Here is an 18,490-nt window from a genome sequence, read left to right as displayed (position 1 = left end):
TTTTGTATCTTACACCATTCTAAAGACACATAGCATGGTGTTTTTCGCTTGAAGGATGATTGTAGTGACTTCAACTGATATATTTCTTTGGCCTCATTGGTATACAAGTGTTTACTCTGACGAGTGCCTCTTATCTGTTTTCTAATTACTGTTTGTGTGGCTTGCCACACAGTTGGGGATCAGGGGTGTGGTCCTCTAAGAGTGCACCGTGTGTTAATATATGCTAGGATTCATACTTACCTCATAGTCCTTGAGTGCCATTCTTTCCCTCAAGCAACACCCTTTCAAATTAGGAATCCTTGGGTATGATGCAATCAACCCATTCCTAATTGTTTCTGTCAGCTTCTTGCAGAGTTCACTTTCTTCATCAAAATCAGAATACACAGCATACAATGAGTTTTCGTCCCCCCTGTCCTTAGGAGTTGGTGGAGTCATTGGTTGTTTGACAACTCTGGGGCATGTGTCCACTGGAGGCATAGATGATGATGGTAGAGGCAAAGTAGGTAAGGTAGGTACTATGAGCGGGACAGGCATAGTTGTCCTGTAGGCTGTGGAGGAAGTAATCTATGAAAGGTTACCATTACTTACTACAAAGTTGTCAAAAATGCAACTGGCGTGCATCCTTTGAGGGCGGCAAGTCTTCAGTCTGCACGAGAAGGAAGAAGGAATCTCCTTTGGAATGAAGGAGTCACTCCCCTGCATCCACAGGCACCAACTGCAACGACGACCGGCTGCAAGGATCTCCTCTCATCCTGAGCTGTGTGGATGCTGCATCACGGGTGATGGTCCGGAGTAGTCCTGTTAGTCCTCGCTGCCGGCTGTCCAACTTTGGTTGAGGTAAGCCCTTGCCTTACAACGCAGGACAGTACCCCGTGCACCACGTCTCTTGCAACTACCAGGGCTTGTTGGCATCTCCTCCATGGATCTTCAGGCTCCGTGTAGCCCCAGCTCTCCTTCCTGCGATGCACGGCCCTCTTTGTTTTTCTCCTGCGGAGTGGGACCCTTCTCCAGTTGTGCTGCGTGGGCTCCTCTACGACTCCTGGTTCCTCTTTCAGTGAGTCTCCTGTGGGGGCTGCCTCTTCTTCTGTGGACTCTCTGCCTTGCTGAGGGTCCCCCTAGAACTCCCCCCGTGGGTTGAGTCCTCCTGGACCTTGCTGGTCCCCGGCAGCTCCACTTTTGCTTCACTGCGACTTCTGCCTTTGCCAAGGCTTGTTGTTGGCTTTTCCTCGGCACTAACCAACTGCAATCATCCATCTGCGTGGGACATCAACGTCATCTTCCAGGATCTCTTCATCTGTTCCAGGGCTGCATTCCTGACCATCTGCGTCCTACCGTCGACCAACTCCTGCATCCACAGTTGGGTGGGTAGTGGCTCCTGCCCCCACTGGAAGCTTCTGTGACTTCTGGACTTAATCCCCTTGTTCCACAGGTCTTCCTCTTCAGGAATCCACTGCTGATTTCTTGCACTTTTGTCTGGGTGTTGCATATTCTTCTTTTTCTTCCTTTTCGGTGGTTTGGGGAAAATCCAGTAACTTACTCCTTTCTTCCTGGTCGCTGGGGGCACTGTGGTACTTACCTTTGGGGTTTCCTAGTATCCTCAGCTCCCCTCCACACACCCCACTTACCTAGGTGGGGGTCCTGCATTTGCATTCCATTTTTTTAGTATATGGTTTGGGCTCCCCTTAAGGTCACTATTGCCTATTTGCATTTGCACTGTTTTCTGTCACATTCTATGCCTATTACCGATTACTAGTGTACATATCAAGTATGTTACTTACCTCCTATTGGAGGGTTGCCTCTCTAGTACTGTTTGGTAATTGTGTGACTAAAATAAAGTACCTTTATTTATTTTTTTAACACAGAGGCCCTCATTACGACCCTGCCATTGTGGTGGTTTTACAGCTGACAGGCTGGCGGTGAACACGGCCACATTATGAGTGTGGCAGTTTGGCAGAGGCCAAACTGCCACGTCTGCTGGTACTGCCAGAGCAGTAGAACAGCTGGGCCAGAGGACGGCACCTCCGGACCGATGTCCTATGAAGATCGCCAGCGGTATTACGAGTCACCTTTCCGCCTGGGTTTTCGCGGCACTAGCACCTCCACGAAAATCTTGGCGGAAAGGCTGCCAGCAACAGGAAATTGCTCTCCTGCCACCGGCAGATGACTCCCCAATCGATTACAGTACCCCCCCCAATCACCCTTACATGACAGCACCCTCCTCTCCCGCCCCACCCTTCCCGCATACACACACACCCCACATACATGCATTCACCAACACTTACATACACGCATTCACCAACAAGCATACATACACTCATTCACCAACACGGTTACATGCACTTACTCACCGACACGCATACATACATTCTTTCACCAACACGCATACATGCACTCATTCACCAACACGCATACATACACCCATTCACTCGCACCAACAGACACGCATTCACACACACATACCAACACTCACTCACTCACTTCAACAATCACACACGCATACACACTTACATTCACACATGCAGACATACACCCACTCACAGACAACACCCCCCACCCTACTCCCCTGTCAGACACTTGACTTACCTTGTCCGGCGAGGAGGTAGTCCGCCAGAGATTAGGGCCCGGCGCTTCCACCACCGGCAGCGCCCCGCCATCAGGACACTGCCATGCCGTATTACTGCTCATAATACATTAGGCAGAGTCCTTTTGATGTGGCAGTGACAGCTGTGGAACCACTTCTGCACTGCTGACCACCAGCACAACTGCTGATGGATTTCCACCCAAACTGTGGAGGAAATTCTTCAATAGTCATAATATGCCGGTCAGAAGACCGCCAGTACTAGCGGTCTTCTATCGCTCGCTGCTTCAGCGGTCTTTATAAAAGACCACCAAAGTCGTAATGATGGCCATTGTGTTTTCTTTCACGTGTCTAAGTGATGTATGACTGCAGTGGTATTGCATGAGTCTTGCATGTCTCCTAGATAAGCCTTGGCTGCTCATCCACAGCTACCTCTAGAGAGCCTGGCTGCTAGACACTGCCTACACTACACTAATAGGGAACTAGGTGTAAGTACTTCAGGTACCCACCACACACCAGGACAGGTTCCTACAAGCCCTGATAATCATATATTGAGAGTCTAAGACTCCAAGATCAGTATAAATTAAATTACAAACTTCAATGATCGTTACATTCTTAAAAGAATAAAAAATTGTTGTGAGTTTAGCTATAAAATCCGGTATACTGTATGTAAATGCACTATAATTAGACCTCAAGGAAAAAAGCTGAGTATTTGCAAAAGGCAAGATTCTAATTATTTAGGCATCAAAAGTATTCAATGATAAAAATGAAATCAAATTTTAACACAGTAGTCTCACTGCAAAGCTTACAACATATTGCTGCTTATTATCTTAGATCAGCTGACCTTTCCCTCTTCCTTTCTAAAATGTAACAGGTTGTTCTTTTTTGTCTTTGGGTGCAAATGTTTGGAACAAATGTACACTTAAAATTAAGACATAACTTCCACAATTCAGCTTAAAGCAGCTTCAAAAGCTTATCTTGAAATTGTCATATTTTATCCGTTGTAGGAAGAACAACTAGTGTCAATACAGTTTGTAGGGTGTGCTATAAAGTTCTGCTCACACTCCGAAAAAAAATAAATGGAATAATTTTACTCAAAGAAAAAAAAGTTGCGGTCCCAATCAATACTATGGTCTTAGTACCTTATTGGTGCACAAGAAGGCAAGTAGTGTGCACCACTGTTCCTGTTTGCCACCTCCTCCAACAACAGGGGCTCTTTCATAGCCGATGACATTAACAAAGCGTGCAGCTTGTCTAGGAGTGTCCAACAGACGCCCTGCTCGCATGGGCCTGACAAATGAACATACAGGCCTGTTTACCCAGTTCTCATCCTGAAAAAGATGAATACAAAAGGTGTATGATGAGCACTGGAGATAAGACAAATCTCAGTGATTCGATAAGCAACAGACTTTCAAGTAGAAGGTCTACAAATAGACTAGAAATCAGAAAAACTTACCTTAATGTTTATTCCAGTCCTTCTAGCACTTGCTCAGCCTCCTTTACAAGGGCCTGGATATTCCCTGCACTATTACACAGGACCAGAAAAACTTTTTTTTGTGTAATGCAGTCAGTCACCCACAGTTGTCAGAGTGACTCACAGCAAAAAACACCCAAAGAAAGGCACTCATGCTGAGGAACTCTTCAGCTTGGGTGTCTTTTTTAGATGTCTCGACATAGCCACTCTGCTGCCTATACATTACCAACTTTCCCCCAGTACCTAAAGAGTCTCCCTGACAAGGCAAGGTTGTAAATGCACATATGTTTGCTTAGAGGAGAGCAGGGAAAGTGTTGTGAAGAAGGGGTGCTAGAACTAAGGTTACCAGAATTACCATGACTCTGTCTGTTATTCTGCTGTGCATATTTCTTTTATTTTCTTTTCTGAACAGGTTTTGGAACCTGATCACACAGCCACAGAGTTTGAAAGGGGAGTCTGCAAATGCCTGACCAGAGAAGAAGCTGCATATTTTCTTGCTGGCGAACTCAATGAGTAACGACCACATAAATCATAAGGCTCAGCACACATCCCTGGCATAAAGACATCAGAACAAGGCTGTCTTTGGAAGAGACACCACCAATGCTGGCTTTGTCAACACAAAGCCTAAGAAGCCTTGACTCCTCAATCACCAGTTGACTTTGAATCTCCTCAGCCAAGGAATGCAAGATCTCAGTGAAATACTGGAAGAATTAAATCCTCAATAAGGTGAAACACAGTTACAGTCCTGGCAAAAAAGCTGCTTAAAGGTCATCCACCTGGAGCTGCCAGAGTTGTAGATGTAGAAACCATGTGCAGGGAGGCAGACAGAGAGAAGAATGGAGGTCCCATCAACCTCTCTGACAGCGAAAAGTGACTAGGATCTCAGACCGGAAGCAGGGAAGAGATGGCCACTGAGTTGGTGCAAGCTACACTCTTTCCCAATGAACCAATAGTGCTATAACCCAGGGGGCATCAATAACCTGGGAATACCTATGGAAACACTGCCTAGGAGAGTCAGAAATGCTGCCATACTCAAGTTCATCTGCCCTTTTCCTGGATTCTTTTCAGAACAAAGATGTTAGCCCACCTCTAACTGCCCCTAAAATAAACTCATAAGTGGTCTCTAAAGAAGCGTAGTCACTCCATAAGAGCCTAAGCTTTGTTAGAGTTAATGGCTACTAGGAATTTGATAGATAGTACCAGTGCCCAAAAAAAAGTGTCTGATGAGCACGCAAGGGGAATCCCTGTGGTCAATATTTAATATACAAGATCTCACAAACCTGCAATGTTGCTAATGGCTGAAACTTTGCTCACAATCTTGAGTTAACTATGCTTAACCTACTGTGATGGTTCTTTTAGTGTTCATTAGTTGGACTCCATTTTGTACAGATAACTGTGTTGCTTTTTATATTCTATATGCTTGTGACAACTAACATGTATTATAATAGTCAATATCACTTGTGACAATCACAGCACCAAGGACAAAAATTAACATTGTAAATTCAAATCTTTATCACAATTTAACTTTTTGGGTCAGCAATTATTTCATGAAAGTAATATTTGTCTTGCAATTTTTTTTAAATACAAGTATATTCCTCACTGCTCATAGTACAAGTTTCATTATTAACAAGTAGTCCTTGAACTAGGGGACAAATGTTCTGCTGCCTAGCTTTAAAATAACAGTACAAAATAACCCATGTATCACAATTTATAGTTTTTATGGAGAGGAATTTGGCAGCAATGATCCACAGCCTGACTTCGAGAGGGTTATCGGTCAAGACAGGTAAGGCTTGGTTTGTATACGAAAGCCACTTATACAACATCAGTAGCATAATTGCCACTGAGGTCACAGATCAGACCCAAACATATTTGTAATCAACATTGGCGACCTGAGACTTATTTTCAAGTGGTCATCAGAAGATTTATTGTTGAATCCTACCCATTCCCCTTAATCCACTAAGAGTAAGTCATACTTTTCAACAGCTTTTAAGGGTAGAAGTACCACATAGCTACAAAGCCGAAATGCCTGCACAAATTTTAACAGCCCTAAAATAGCGCATCTCTGATAATGCTGATGAGGGCTACAAGCAGTCCTTCAAAGTTACAGAGCAAGACCTCTTTCAATACATATGCAGATTCACCAAAGAATTTGTACTGTTGAATGGAGGTTGGGGCAACACGCCAGAATTTCTGAGAGGGCAAATTATTTTTGACTTGAGAGGCTAATTATGGGCTACACATTGCTTTCGGGAAAGAAACCATGGCTTTCATAGCCAAGCTAGCAGCTTCAAAGGCCCATACATTTTCCAACTTCCATAAGGCACTACTGAGAATCTTGTCTTGAGAGAGACACAACAGACTGTAGAGGAGAAGGCACAAGATACAGACTGCCTTTGTCAAAAAACAAAGTCTGAAATCATCAAATAATTTAGAAAATCTGTTTTGTTTTCTGAATCTTATTCGGAATACGGCCTGAGCTTTGGGATCGCGAGCCCATTTGGTAGTGCAGATGTAGGGCCTGAATTAGAGTTTGGCGGGGCGGGTTACTCCGTCACAAACATGATGGATATCCCATGTGCAGAATTACGATTCCAATCTTTCCAATGGAAATTGTAATACAGCGGATGGGATACCCATCACGTTTGTGACGGAGTAACCCGTCCGCCAAACTTTAAATCAGGCCCTAAGTCTGCATGCTAAAACGAGAGAGAAGCCTGTGGACTGTAACGAACAAACCCCTGTGGATTACATGCTGAAGATGCATATTGGGCAACGATCAGCCCTGTGAGACTCACAGGAATACTTGTTGTTAGTTGGTTCCAAACCTCCTTTCACCATGAATAAACACACTGAGAATATATCTTTATATTATTATTAAAATCAAAATTCTATCCTAGTGCGAACAATGTTTTAGCTGTTCATTTAAACCTTTAAAAACTAATAATATAGTGGCAACAATATTAACGAATAAACAGAATATTAGGAAAAATCGCACCATAGTAACAGTGATATCGAATTTCTATCCATCTCTTCTCCAATCCTGCCTCCTTGTCTCTAACTAAGCTAACCTTAGTACCAAAAGTAGCCTGTGTGGGATTATAGATGTCCTTGCCTTTCACCCGCACACCTTAGAGAAATGGAGTTACTGTTTCGTATGAAGGCAGCGGTTATGTGTCTCTCTTTCTCCGTTTAATAGTCATGGTGTTCCTGGAGAAGCTGATAAGGCCCATCTGGCAACTTGATTCGTCTGCCTTTGGCCTTCGCAAAGGAGAAGGTCTGTGCTTCCTCTCAGGTCTCTGCTATCTGGAAGTGAAGATTTCTTTCTGTCTAACAACTATGTAAATGAAGTTTAAATACTCCTTTCAGGTTGCTGAATGTTATCAGAATTAACAATCACTAGAATGTGAGCCTTAATGCACTTTCACTTACAAAAGCGTATGTGAAAGATAGCTGATTATTTGTATTACATCTATCAACGAGACTGTTTGAAAAATATAAGTTGGCTACAACACATTCAAACATGCCTGCAAACCGAGCTATCGGATTGCTCTGAAACAAACACTAAATATATTCGTGCAAACTGAAAAAAAAAAATATATATATAAAACATGTAAGAAACCAAATAAAACAATACTAAGCACAATATTTGAAATTGAAAAAACATGCACTTGAGTCTATGAACATGAAACACAATAGGGAGTACCTAATAAGAAAAATGTGACGATTAAATCAAACTCATGGCAAGCAAGATACACTGGTGATAGAAAATGGAGAAAAGAATGAGCCATTACAAATGTTTGAGAAGGTGCAGAAGAGATAGTTACTAAGTAAACAGATTTTTTAAAGCTCCTAAATGGGACACACTAAACAATTTAACTGGCAACTGAGGTGGTTGCCTCCTACCTCCACATATATTTGGGCTCCTATGCACTTTCTTTCAGCTTTAAGAATTATTAAATCTGCACTAAATTTATCCCAATTATGCTGTGGTGGGGTGACTGATTTGTACATAGCTGACAACAGAAAAGCAGCATAATCACCACAGGCATCATCATACACCAAATGCATGCATGATGATCCATGGAGAAAAAACACATAAGCCAAGTTAATCACACATCTTACTTTAGTCACTCGTTGTCAAACATGCCCATTCCAGTCTTCTGTATACGTATGGGGCATCCTTTTTCCTTCAGACGATACAGGAGTAGATGCCAGAGATTTTTCAAAAGGAAGTGTGCAAGCATGCGCTTAAGCACCAGGGGGGCAGACAAGTCACTTACTCCTTCACCGCTCAGCTTAACAAGCTTATCTATTTTTCCTTTTTAGCAATGCATAAATGACATATGTAGACGGAGCTGCATGAGAGTAGCTACTATGAGTAAAAGTCCTTACTCCAAGTCTTTCTAATAATGGGAATATTTCTAAACATGAAAAAACACTCGGCAGTGAGTGGTCATAAATCTAGAACCAGCCCACCAAAGAGGTTATCTAGTATGTGTTAGACCACCACTTCAGCTGGACCAAAAGTTGTCCAGGTACTGGGCCACAGACAGTAGTTCTGACATTCTGTGAGTAAGAGTTTGTTATGCTGAAAGAACAGCAGTTAGAATTACTGAGAAATTGTTTCTAAACCAAGGTGTACCCACCATACCTGTGCAAAAATCTTTACCAGCCTTGTGCTGTGTGACGGTCTGATCTGCAGATACTCCCTCCACCACTGCTTGGCATACACCAGAAACAAACGTTCCTTTTCTGCAGTCTTCTGGTGTTCCAACGCGAGCTGGTTGAAAAGCGAACCATTAATGTCAGTGATTCATTGATGCAGTTCACATGCTGGTGTTAAGCTTACATACAGAGCAATATTGAAATCAACACTTTGCAGAACATCTTACTCTTACAAACTGCCAAACTGAATGTCAGAAAGCGAGGTCAAAAAGTAAACACAACGTATTCCAAGAAGCAAAGGACAGAAAGTAACAGCATTAGAATTCTTTTAAATAAACTCCATCCTGCTGCATGCTAAGAATTTGTCTACTAATCAGCAAATCGCCATTTTGAAGAAATTTAAATGTATTTGCCTTTAGTACCTCCAGTACTTGGTCCAAAAATCCTTCTGTTACATTTCACTGGCTATTCACTTACCATTTATTATGAATGAAAAGTGTGTCTTAGAAGTTTAAATATAGCAATGCCAAGGAAACAAACTAAAAGTCCCTTTGCATTACTTTGAAAGAGGTTAAAAAAGGATCTTTTCCGCAGCGTGAAGTAAAAAGGTCATAGCTATTTGAAATGAGCTTGAAAATGGTTGGCTGCCAAGCACAATGAACAGTTCAGAGTACTTCACTTGAGAGAAATTTGATGCTAAAAAATACACATCCAGTAAAATACTCATTCGGTTTTACATCATGCAGTCTCAAAACTGAGGCTCCCAAGCTACCTACATTTCAAACATATGAAAGTGGAATGCAAGTAACAATCCTCATTATAGCCGTGAACAGTGAACTGACACGATGTTAACAAGACAGAGCATCGAATAAAAAAAATACAGCTCCCAAAAAGACTCTGCCAAATGTCATTCATATTCTTAAAAATAATAATAATAATAATAATAATAATAATAATAATAAATAAAGAAATCCAGTGAAGTAGATGGTCTGTAGACTAGAAAATTTACACTTCCTCTTTACAAAACATTTCTAAAGCACACAGCTACCTCGAAGAGGTGTCCCAGAGCTGGCGAAAAAAGATCACTGCACAACGTCATAAGAGACGCACATAATTAAGAGCTTCTTTAGGGAATAAAGAGCTTCTTTAAGGAATCAGTCTTCCAGTATCCCATCATTCTTTGCCAGTGGTTGTTTTGTCTGTTCATTTTAATGAACAGCAAGGATCCTGGGTATTATGTCATGTCATGCAGAGTGTTCAACACAGTGCCTAGATAGTGAATGGATTGAACATGGACTGCAGATGGTTTCATGTGACTGACTTGCAAGTCCAGAGGGCAAGAATGGTTTGTATCAACTGAAGTGGTGCAGAACTTCCTGTGGAGTAGAAGCTTAGATTAAGCAGTCATCTACCTAGGGGTCTACGAAAAATGGCTGTTTTCTAAGGCATGCACCTACTACTGCCATACACTTGGAGAACATTCTTGGTGTTGACTAAAGACCAAATTGTAGGATTTTGTGTGTTTCATGTATTTGCTGCCCACTAGGAACCTTAGTAACTTCTGATACTTCACAGGAGTTAGAATATGGACCTGACTGAAACAATATCTGATTTGCCTTTAGAAAATCCAGAGATATTTTCGCCATTTTATCACAGGTATCGCAAAACTGCTAACCGTTGTATTATGTCTAATCCCACTCGCAGGTGATCTTCCCTGATTTATGTCAGATTTCTTCTCTATCTTTGCTTCACCTCCATTGGAGAAAACAAAGTGCAAGTTAATAACCATCAGGAGTATTCTCAATCCTAAATCTACCTTTCTCTAGATTTATAGGCTGAACATACCAGCAGTGAATGTGATTGATGCTCCTTTTATACCGTGGGACCCGGTAAGCCGCCCAAAAGCTTGGTTTATGCTAAGTAGGTTTGTGCCAAAAGCAAGTTGTAATGCAAGTAATAAGGTTATCTTCTGAGGTGGCAAACAGAACCTTGTTATTAGATGGTAAGGCTGAGGACCTTCTGATGGGACTCAGGAGTGAAGTGCAATAACTGCAGCCATTGTGTCCAAATAGTCAAGGTGCAAGAACAACATGTACTTTACTGTTCATCTAATCTCCATGAACTTAGATGCAGTCTGTGGTTACATTTAATTTGGCAGTGATCCAATGGCCATAGACCAGTTCTTTTCTCATCTTTTGCTTGCGATTAAAAGTATCACAATCACACTAGCTTAATGCAAGTTGAGCCCAATATTATAACAAACCTTTAAACTAACTTCATCTATGTTCTTCAACAATATGTTTGGAGTAAGAACGGTCAGGCACCACATATCTGATGCAAAGGAGGTAATATAAGTCTGGAAAATATAGACAGAAAACATTCACCTGATTCAGCAATTCGTTTAGAGAAGACAGATTCAGAGGACTTACAGCCTCTTTCACTATGTCCTTCTCTATCAACAACTACAACACCCTCAAGCAAAGCCCTTATCACCAAGTTCAAAGCCAATCCACGAGAGTCTGATAAATGGAGAACCCTATGGGGGGACAAAGCATGTGAAGAAAGGTATAGGACACCTTTCTGACTTTGTCAGCTGCAGACAGTAGTACTTAGTCCTGCTATGATGTGGCAGAGGCACCCACAATTTTCAAATATCAGTAGGGTGAAGGTTGAAGTGGAGAAAACATTTTCCTGGAAACAGCTGGCAAATGGCAGGAAACGTCTTCTGGAAATGGAGACAAAAAAATTATCCTCTGATACTCAACAGCAACAGCTAAGAAAGTAATGTTAGGAATTAGCAGAAATAGAAGTGAATAAATGGGTCTAATGGCCTCCATCTGCTATGTGTGTGGACTTACATCACACAGGCCTAATCACATCGCAACACAGTTCTGTACAAAAGAATTAGGGAAAGTGTGTCAGAATTGACAGAGGAGGGAGGGTGGCAGAAAAAGAGGGTGCAAGGACAAGGGGTTAAGGGTGAAAGAGGGTTGGAAGGAGGGTGGGAAGACAACATACTGTGGCAGGAGACAGGTAAGGTGGGAGTGCTGGAAATATAAGGGAAAGCAAGGTTTGAGGAGGGCCGGGGTCTAGGCTGTAACAGGGGTACAATACTGTACATATCCATGGAGAATTTCACCAGTCAAAGACAATGCAATAAAGAGCTGCTAAAAGAGCAAGGTTTTAAGATATTTTCCTGGACCACACGAGGGATGGTGCCAAACAGGTTGGGCCTAGAATGGAGTTCTATAACTTTGGAACACTTTCTGGCTCTGAATCCAACCATGTTGCTGGTCTGTGTTTTGCAAACAGCTCAAAACATATTCAATTTTGTAGTCAGGTTCAAAGAGGTTTGGTCTTTACTTTCCATATGGATTAAAAACGGTTGGTCTTGAAGGTGATGAGACATTGCAGAGGAAGCCAGTGGAGTTGTTGAAGGGTTGGATCCATCTTGTTGAAATCCCAGAGACAACTGATGGTTCAGGCTGCGGCACAAAGAGCAATCTCCATGGGGTCCGACTGCTCTTGACAGACACCCACCATTAATCTACTGAAACCATCAAGACGAAACTCAACCAGTACTTGCATTTGAATCCAGAAAATCCAGGAGCTGCAATGCAAACCTGTTCAAACTAATTTTATTGAGCCAGTTACGTATTTTGTTTCTTGCTGGCATTAGTGAAGAGGACAAGCTGCCCTCTGGCTATGGACACCTTCAGATATATGTTGGACATGCAAGCTTGTATGCATCCAAGGCAGCACCTAGCCAAACAAACGTTAAGGTCACATCACACAAAACACCAGTTACATATAGGTATCGTCTGTGTACTGGTAATCTCCAATGCCCCTGTCAGCAATTAGGACACCTGGGGCTATGTATTAGTTCCATATTTTTTGCATATTAAAAAAATGCATGGTTCTAAAATATCATAAACTAACCATAATAACAATTCAGTAAGTCAAAAAACTGAAACTAACAGTGATGCAAGCTCAAACCTAGTAACATCCTCCCGAGGCCTGCAAACATTTGTCATACAAGACCAATTAAACAGCACCAGAGAGTTCAGGGTTCTTCAAAATCTTTCTGTGATATTCAAGTGCCACAACTAGAAAGGCTACTGAAGACACAGCTGGTATGCTATCCCATCTGACTCTGAAAATTGATTACTTCCTGGGCATTTATTAATAAAAAGAAGTGAAGGTGCAGCACACATGGGCAATTACCTGGGTATTGACAATTTCTTGAGACAAAGTCTGGTTTAATCTTGGGTACAGCTCAAGTTTAATATTCAAGACACCAACAGAAACCTTGCACTCCGAACCTGCAAGAAAACATCAAATGTTACTCACCTGAACTAATTTCAGTACTCTCAACATGTTCAATACCAACTCTTAAATAATTAGCCACCTTTTGACAGGGCTGTAAAATGTAGCTGAATTTTAAAAAAATGTGCATGCAGTGCAATGCTTGGTATGCTCTTTAAGTCATCTTTCATATCTGAATACTTAGAGCCAGCAAACCGTACAGTGGTTGTAGCTGAATCATGTAAGAACTGGTTAGATCACAAGAGTCCCACTTATTTGGAGAGAAGGGAGTTACCACACTTGAGTGGCATTTATTTACCCATAGTACTGGCTCACCAGCATTTTCCACTTTCAAAATGATTATGCAACAGAGACATCCCAGAGGATAACAACATCTGTCTCAAATACACAGATGGCAATCAGTTGTAGGTTAAAGAAAACTGGCCTATTGTGCCACCTAATTATAGTCTCTCACATGGCTAAAGCTTGAGTCAACAAACTTAGGGTGGTTTTAAGAGGGCTCCACAATGCAGGAGGACATTGAAGTGGCACGCCATTAGGGCTGGAAACATATAGGTCATTAATATAGACTAGTTACTTACGACCCGATTTAAACAGTACTCCTAGGTCTCTAACATTATGAAAGGGTTGCTGCACAATATGCCTTTGAGGTAATGTTCCACTGTACAGGATTTTATGACAGGATTGTGTGCCACATCCTCCCAGGGGAACATGGTAGCTGTGCACCCCAGGTAATAGATCCTAAGCAGTTACTTGGTACCACATTTTAGAAAACGCCATGAGTTCTGGAGACTCATGCACATAATAGTATTTTCATTACTACATAGTTTAATCATGTGTGAATGCAGTTTATCTGAAAGATGTAAATAATGCTCATTTGTGTTAGACTTGGGTGTAAGCCTCAGTCTTAAGAACAATTCAAATGGAGGTGCAGTGTTCCTTGGCTGAGGCTTCTTGGGGCGAAGGCTAGACTACCTTTTGGGAAGAGGTGGAATCTAGGTTAGGTCTCCTGTAATAGCAGAGCTGAATCCCAGAACTCTGACAACAGGTATGCAGTGGTGTGTATCTGTCAGGCTCAATGGCAAATGGCACTTGTTTGAAAATGAATGCACGTTGATGGTGTGCAGGGAATAGTATAAATGTGTATGTTCCAAATCTCCTTACTGCCTGGGGTTGAAGATTAGATTATCTCTGTAAGTAGCTGTGAGGACAAATAAATCCTTTTCAGTGTTTTGCTTTATCCCTCATACTTTGGTCTCCTGACTTCTTTAAAACAGATACAAACTCATTTGACGATCTTAATGGAAAGAACAGACAGCTGCTTAACATAAATATTCTTTAACACAATTCACTTGACAATTGAGACAAGTATTTCATATGGAGCGGACCAGTAGCCACAGATCTGAGTGTTAGCTAAGAGATTCCCATATTTGCAGCACACACTCAGTGATGAGCAAAGGAAATCTCAGCTTCAACAGATCCTTGTAAGGATAGCATACGATACTGAAATACAAAATGGGGGTCTGCAGTAGTTTTGTCAAATCAATAAAGCCAATGATGGCATCTCAGAATTCGTTCTGCAAGCATCTTTAATTGATGTTTTAAGGCTTGGCAACACATTTACACCACAGTGTCTATTCACTGAATGCTTTTGCAGACACTGGAGGAAAGTGGATGGAGTATGTACACAGTCTACAGGAATGCATAGTTTAAATACCTTCATTATAACTACCTATATAGAACCTACCAGGTACCTGCAAAGTTCTTTGTGGATAAAGTTTCTATAAGTGTCATTATTGATATGTCAATGTTTAAATGTTGTCTCTTCAGTTAGTATTGTATGGAAAAGTCTAATAAATGTATGTAAAAATGGGTTAGCGATTATGCGTGCCTGCTGTAACTAAGACTTCGAAGAGGATCTTAAGACTGGGTGGTAGCCGGGTTGGCAGGTCCAACTAGTGACACACTCTCTTAAAGAGGGTGCAGGTCCCCAAGATTAATCCTGGAACTTTCACAGGCAAGTCTTATTTCCAGTTGTAAGATAATGCTTCTGCAGAAACACTGCAGCCTCTTCAACAATGTTCACTCCTATAAATTTAACAGTTATGCACATGTACCCAAGTAAAACATAAGAATTTTCCAGTGTATGAAAGCAGATGTGATTTAGACAGGATTAACATTTATCAGAAAAAACATATTCAGAGGGAAAAAAAGCCTTGGGACAAAATGGAACTAAACTGTACTTCGAATAGTTAAAGCCTCCATGAAAACAATGTCAATCCTCAACAGGCAAGAACAACAGCAAACCATCTCGCCAACATGGAAATTCATATTTCTTAATATTTAGCTCTCAAAGAAATACCTCCTACACTGTGACCCAAATTGCAGTTTATTCTTCTAGCTATACAATTCCCATGATAGCCACAAGACATGAGCCATCTATGCTAAGGTGCATGCTGCTCACTTCTTCCTTTGTTCGCCTCCTGCTCTCTTTCTCACTTTTTCCCCTTCTGACGGTGTCTTTCCCACCCTTTTTTATGTATTGTTTAGAAACGTGTACGTTTCACATGGTTAAACATTTTTATCAGAATTACTGATTAAAGTCCTGATACATTATCTTCACTCAAACACTAAGGGCCTGATTTAGATCCTAACAGAGGGGAATATTCGGTCACAAACGCGGCAGAAATCCCGACTGCCTTTTTACGATCCCATGACATCCTATGGAAATCGTAATAGGGCGGACAGGATATCCGTCACGATTCTGACAGAGTATTCTCTTTGACAAGATTAAAGTCAGGCCCTTAGTTCTAAACATTAAACAGTTTCTCTCAGGAGACAGCAATTTTACATTTTAAGCCTTTAAATTACTGCCATCTGTTCTCAGTTCTCATAAGGCACAAAGTGTTTTTAGCGGGTGTGATGCCAGCTTCCCCATGCGTATTTATGAGCGGGAAGATTTAGGTTGTCCGCTGAGGTAGGATGGAGGGGTGTGAGAGGGTAGCTAATGGGCTATTGTATCTGTTCTTTTCTACGAATGCACTGTACTGAGTTTATGGTGGCACACTGTTTGGGTTGGCCCGTCATCATTTTTTCCCGCTCCGTTCAATAGTATAGTGGTCTAACTGGTGACCTTTTTTCCTTTATTGGCTAGCTATGGCTGAGTTCTCAGTGGCTATCCATTTCTTTAGTTCTGGTTTCTACTTCCCTATTGTCGGTGGAGTACTTGACTTCCATATCCAGGCCAAATGTCTTAGACAGAATGGGTGCCAGATTCCCAAATTTACATTTGGTCTTGTTTTTCTTAGTATAAGTTCTAAAGCCCAGAAAGTTGCCCATTGGGGTGTTTTATTTTAGTATTTGCTTTTTTCCCCCAATTGTTTGAATGATCAGTTCCTTGTATTGAAGTTTGTCGGACATGCCCAGAAAATATGTAAAAGATTAATGTTCTTGCCATTACAGGAACTGGCTAGGGGTCAGGTATGTGCGTTGAAAAATATGTTGACCTAATTTGAACTTCGTATTTTTCATATCTAAGGGAAAAAACAACAAATCTCAGTCACTTTACGACACCTGTCAGTAGACTCATGGACAGGAGGTTGTGTGCAGTGATGTTTCATATGTATCGGCACACCAGCCATGGGGCTAGCAGTACTCAATTTTGACCTTCAATATATCATGAGTTGTATACGTTTTGTGTGTGCAGTAATAGAGCAGTGTTCCAAGGTCTTAACGAAGCAGACTGAAACTAGTCTTTTCTAGAATTTCCAAGCCTTCCTGAGGCTGGCACTAGCCTCATCGATTAAATAACACGGTGTTCCACATTCTAAATGACCTCTGGGACATTATACATAGGAACAAACACCGTTATCAAGGTGGGGCGCCCGCACACTTAGCAGGTGTCAAGATTCAATACCAAGAAATGCCAGTACAGAAGTCCCAGACACAGCACCCACGTGACAGGCTGTTGTCTGCAAGCAACATCGGGGAAAATCTCCAAAATGTGGTCTGGGTTACTGATTTTGTGCTTAGAAAGCCATAGTGTGGTCGCAACAAGCAGCTGAAGGCCTGCATGCCGGGGGCGCAAGAGATCACCTTCACAGCCACCCACTTACAGTCCGGTGGTGGTGTGTGGCGAAGAAAGAGGAGAGAACAGCCTGCAGAGCTGCTGGCTGTGGAGGTGCACTGGGCAAGCCTATCGACGAGTGCCCAGATTCTGGAACCCCGAACAGGAAAGCAGTTGTATAGATGGTGCAATGCAGTAAAAGTGAGGTGTGTCTCAGGAAGCAGGGTAAAGGAGAGGAACTTGCAAATACGAGAGCAAGGGTGGAGAGAAATGAAGAAACACTGAGGCAATTTCTTCCCACTCCTGCCCACCCAAAGCTAACTAGGATAGTAATTTTCCCACAAAGGAGAGGACGCCTCAGGGGGAACGCCAGATGAGCACCCAGGCCTCGAGAGGGGCATCAGAGAAATCTATAGGTGGTAACCAAGATGAAGCAAGAAAGCACAATTTTTCTCTTCACCAGCCATCGAAAATGGAGCTGGGGACTCCCCCACCCCCCCCACCTTGGTGCCACAACAAGTGGCAGGTCTGGTGGTGCCCCAAAGATCTATAGGCACAGAGTCTAGTCCAGAGTAAGCATTGTCGTAAAAGGGTGCAGGGAGCCTCTCAGACTACAAGGGAGGTAGAAGCAGGGACAGAGAAGAGCAGTAATGCAGCCTGAGGACCAGAGGTAGAAAATAATTATTGAAGCAACACGGTCATCTGTGGAAGTGGGGTGCAGCAAACGTGTGCACTAGTTGAGATCTTGCGGTCCATCTTCTCCTAATGTTCCGTTCTCCTGGCACCAAGGAGCACTGATTAACAGGCGTCACAGTGGAGAGGGGAGAGCACTGGATGCGGCACAGAGATTGACCATGCCACCTTAGAGTGCACACCAGAGGGATTGCAATTCATGAAAAAGGTAGAAGAGAACAAAAAGCAACAAAGTAATCAGAGGCAAATTCAACATGGGTGATCTAGCTGCTAATCAAACTGCTGCAGCGGGCACAGTGTCAAACAAGGGGAAGACTCTAACAACTGATGTCCAGCACAGCAACCGGGGCCATGAGGAATGTGGGGAGATTAAACTGGACTCAAGAATGGATGCCATAAAAACCACTAGTGAGACAATGGAACACAAAATTAATTATGAGTAGTATGAATTCCTTGGAGTTAGTAGTGAGGGGAGCAATGAAGTCTGAGATGAGGTTGCTCTCGTCTGCTTGTGATCCTGGTGGTTTGTATGTAAGGGTACATTTCAGGTTAAAGCTCTTGTTTGTTTGTTTGAAGGCTGAAGTGCATGTTTTCCATGAAGGGGGTGTCAGACTCTGTGGTTGTGGAGCATTTGCTGGTGTTTTTGTACATAATTACAACTCCACCTCCTGGTTTGTGAATACAGTCT

The 18,490-nt window shown here is 42.3% G+C and overlaps 1 protein-coding gene across 2 annotated transcripts in view; it reads right to left on the bottom strand.

Moving 5' to 3' along the window:
* The window catches only part of CEP76 (centrosomal protein 76), a 197,966-nt gene that overhangs the window by 76,546 nt on the left and 102,930 nt on the right, over nt 1–18,490 (bottom strand). For both annotated transcript variants that reach the window (XM_069219933.1, XM_069219935.1), the window contains 3 exons: nt 12,942–13,039; nt 8,704–8,832; nt 3,721–3,909 (listed from right to left, as the gene is read on the bottom strand). In XM_069219933.1, coding sequence (XP_069076034.1) covers nt 3,721–3,909; nt 8,704–8,832; nt 12,942–13,039 — 416 coding nt within the window. The remainder of the gene's footprint in view (nt 1–3,720; nt 3,910–8,703; nt 8,833–12,941; nt 13,040–18,490) is intronic.

The sequence above is a fragment of the Pleurodeles waltl genome, chromosome 2_2 (assembly GCF_031143425.1).
Source record: "Pleurodeles waltl isolate 20211129_DDA chromosome 2_2, aPleWal1.hap1.20221129, whole genome shotgun sequence".
In the NCBI taxonomy this organism is placed as follows: domain Eukaryota; kingdom Metazoa; phylum Chordata; class Amphibia; order Caudata; family Salamandridae; genus Pleurodeles; species Pleurodeles waltl.
Note: the sequence above shows the minus strand (reverse complement) of the source record. Positions and strands in the feature narration are given on the sequence as shown.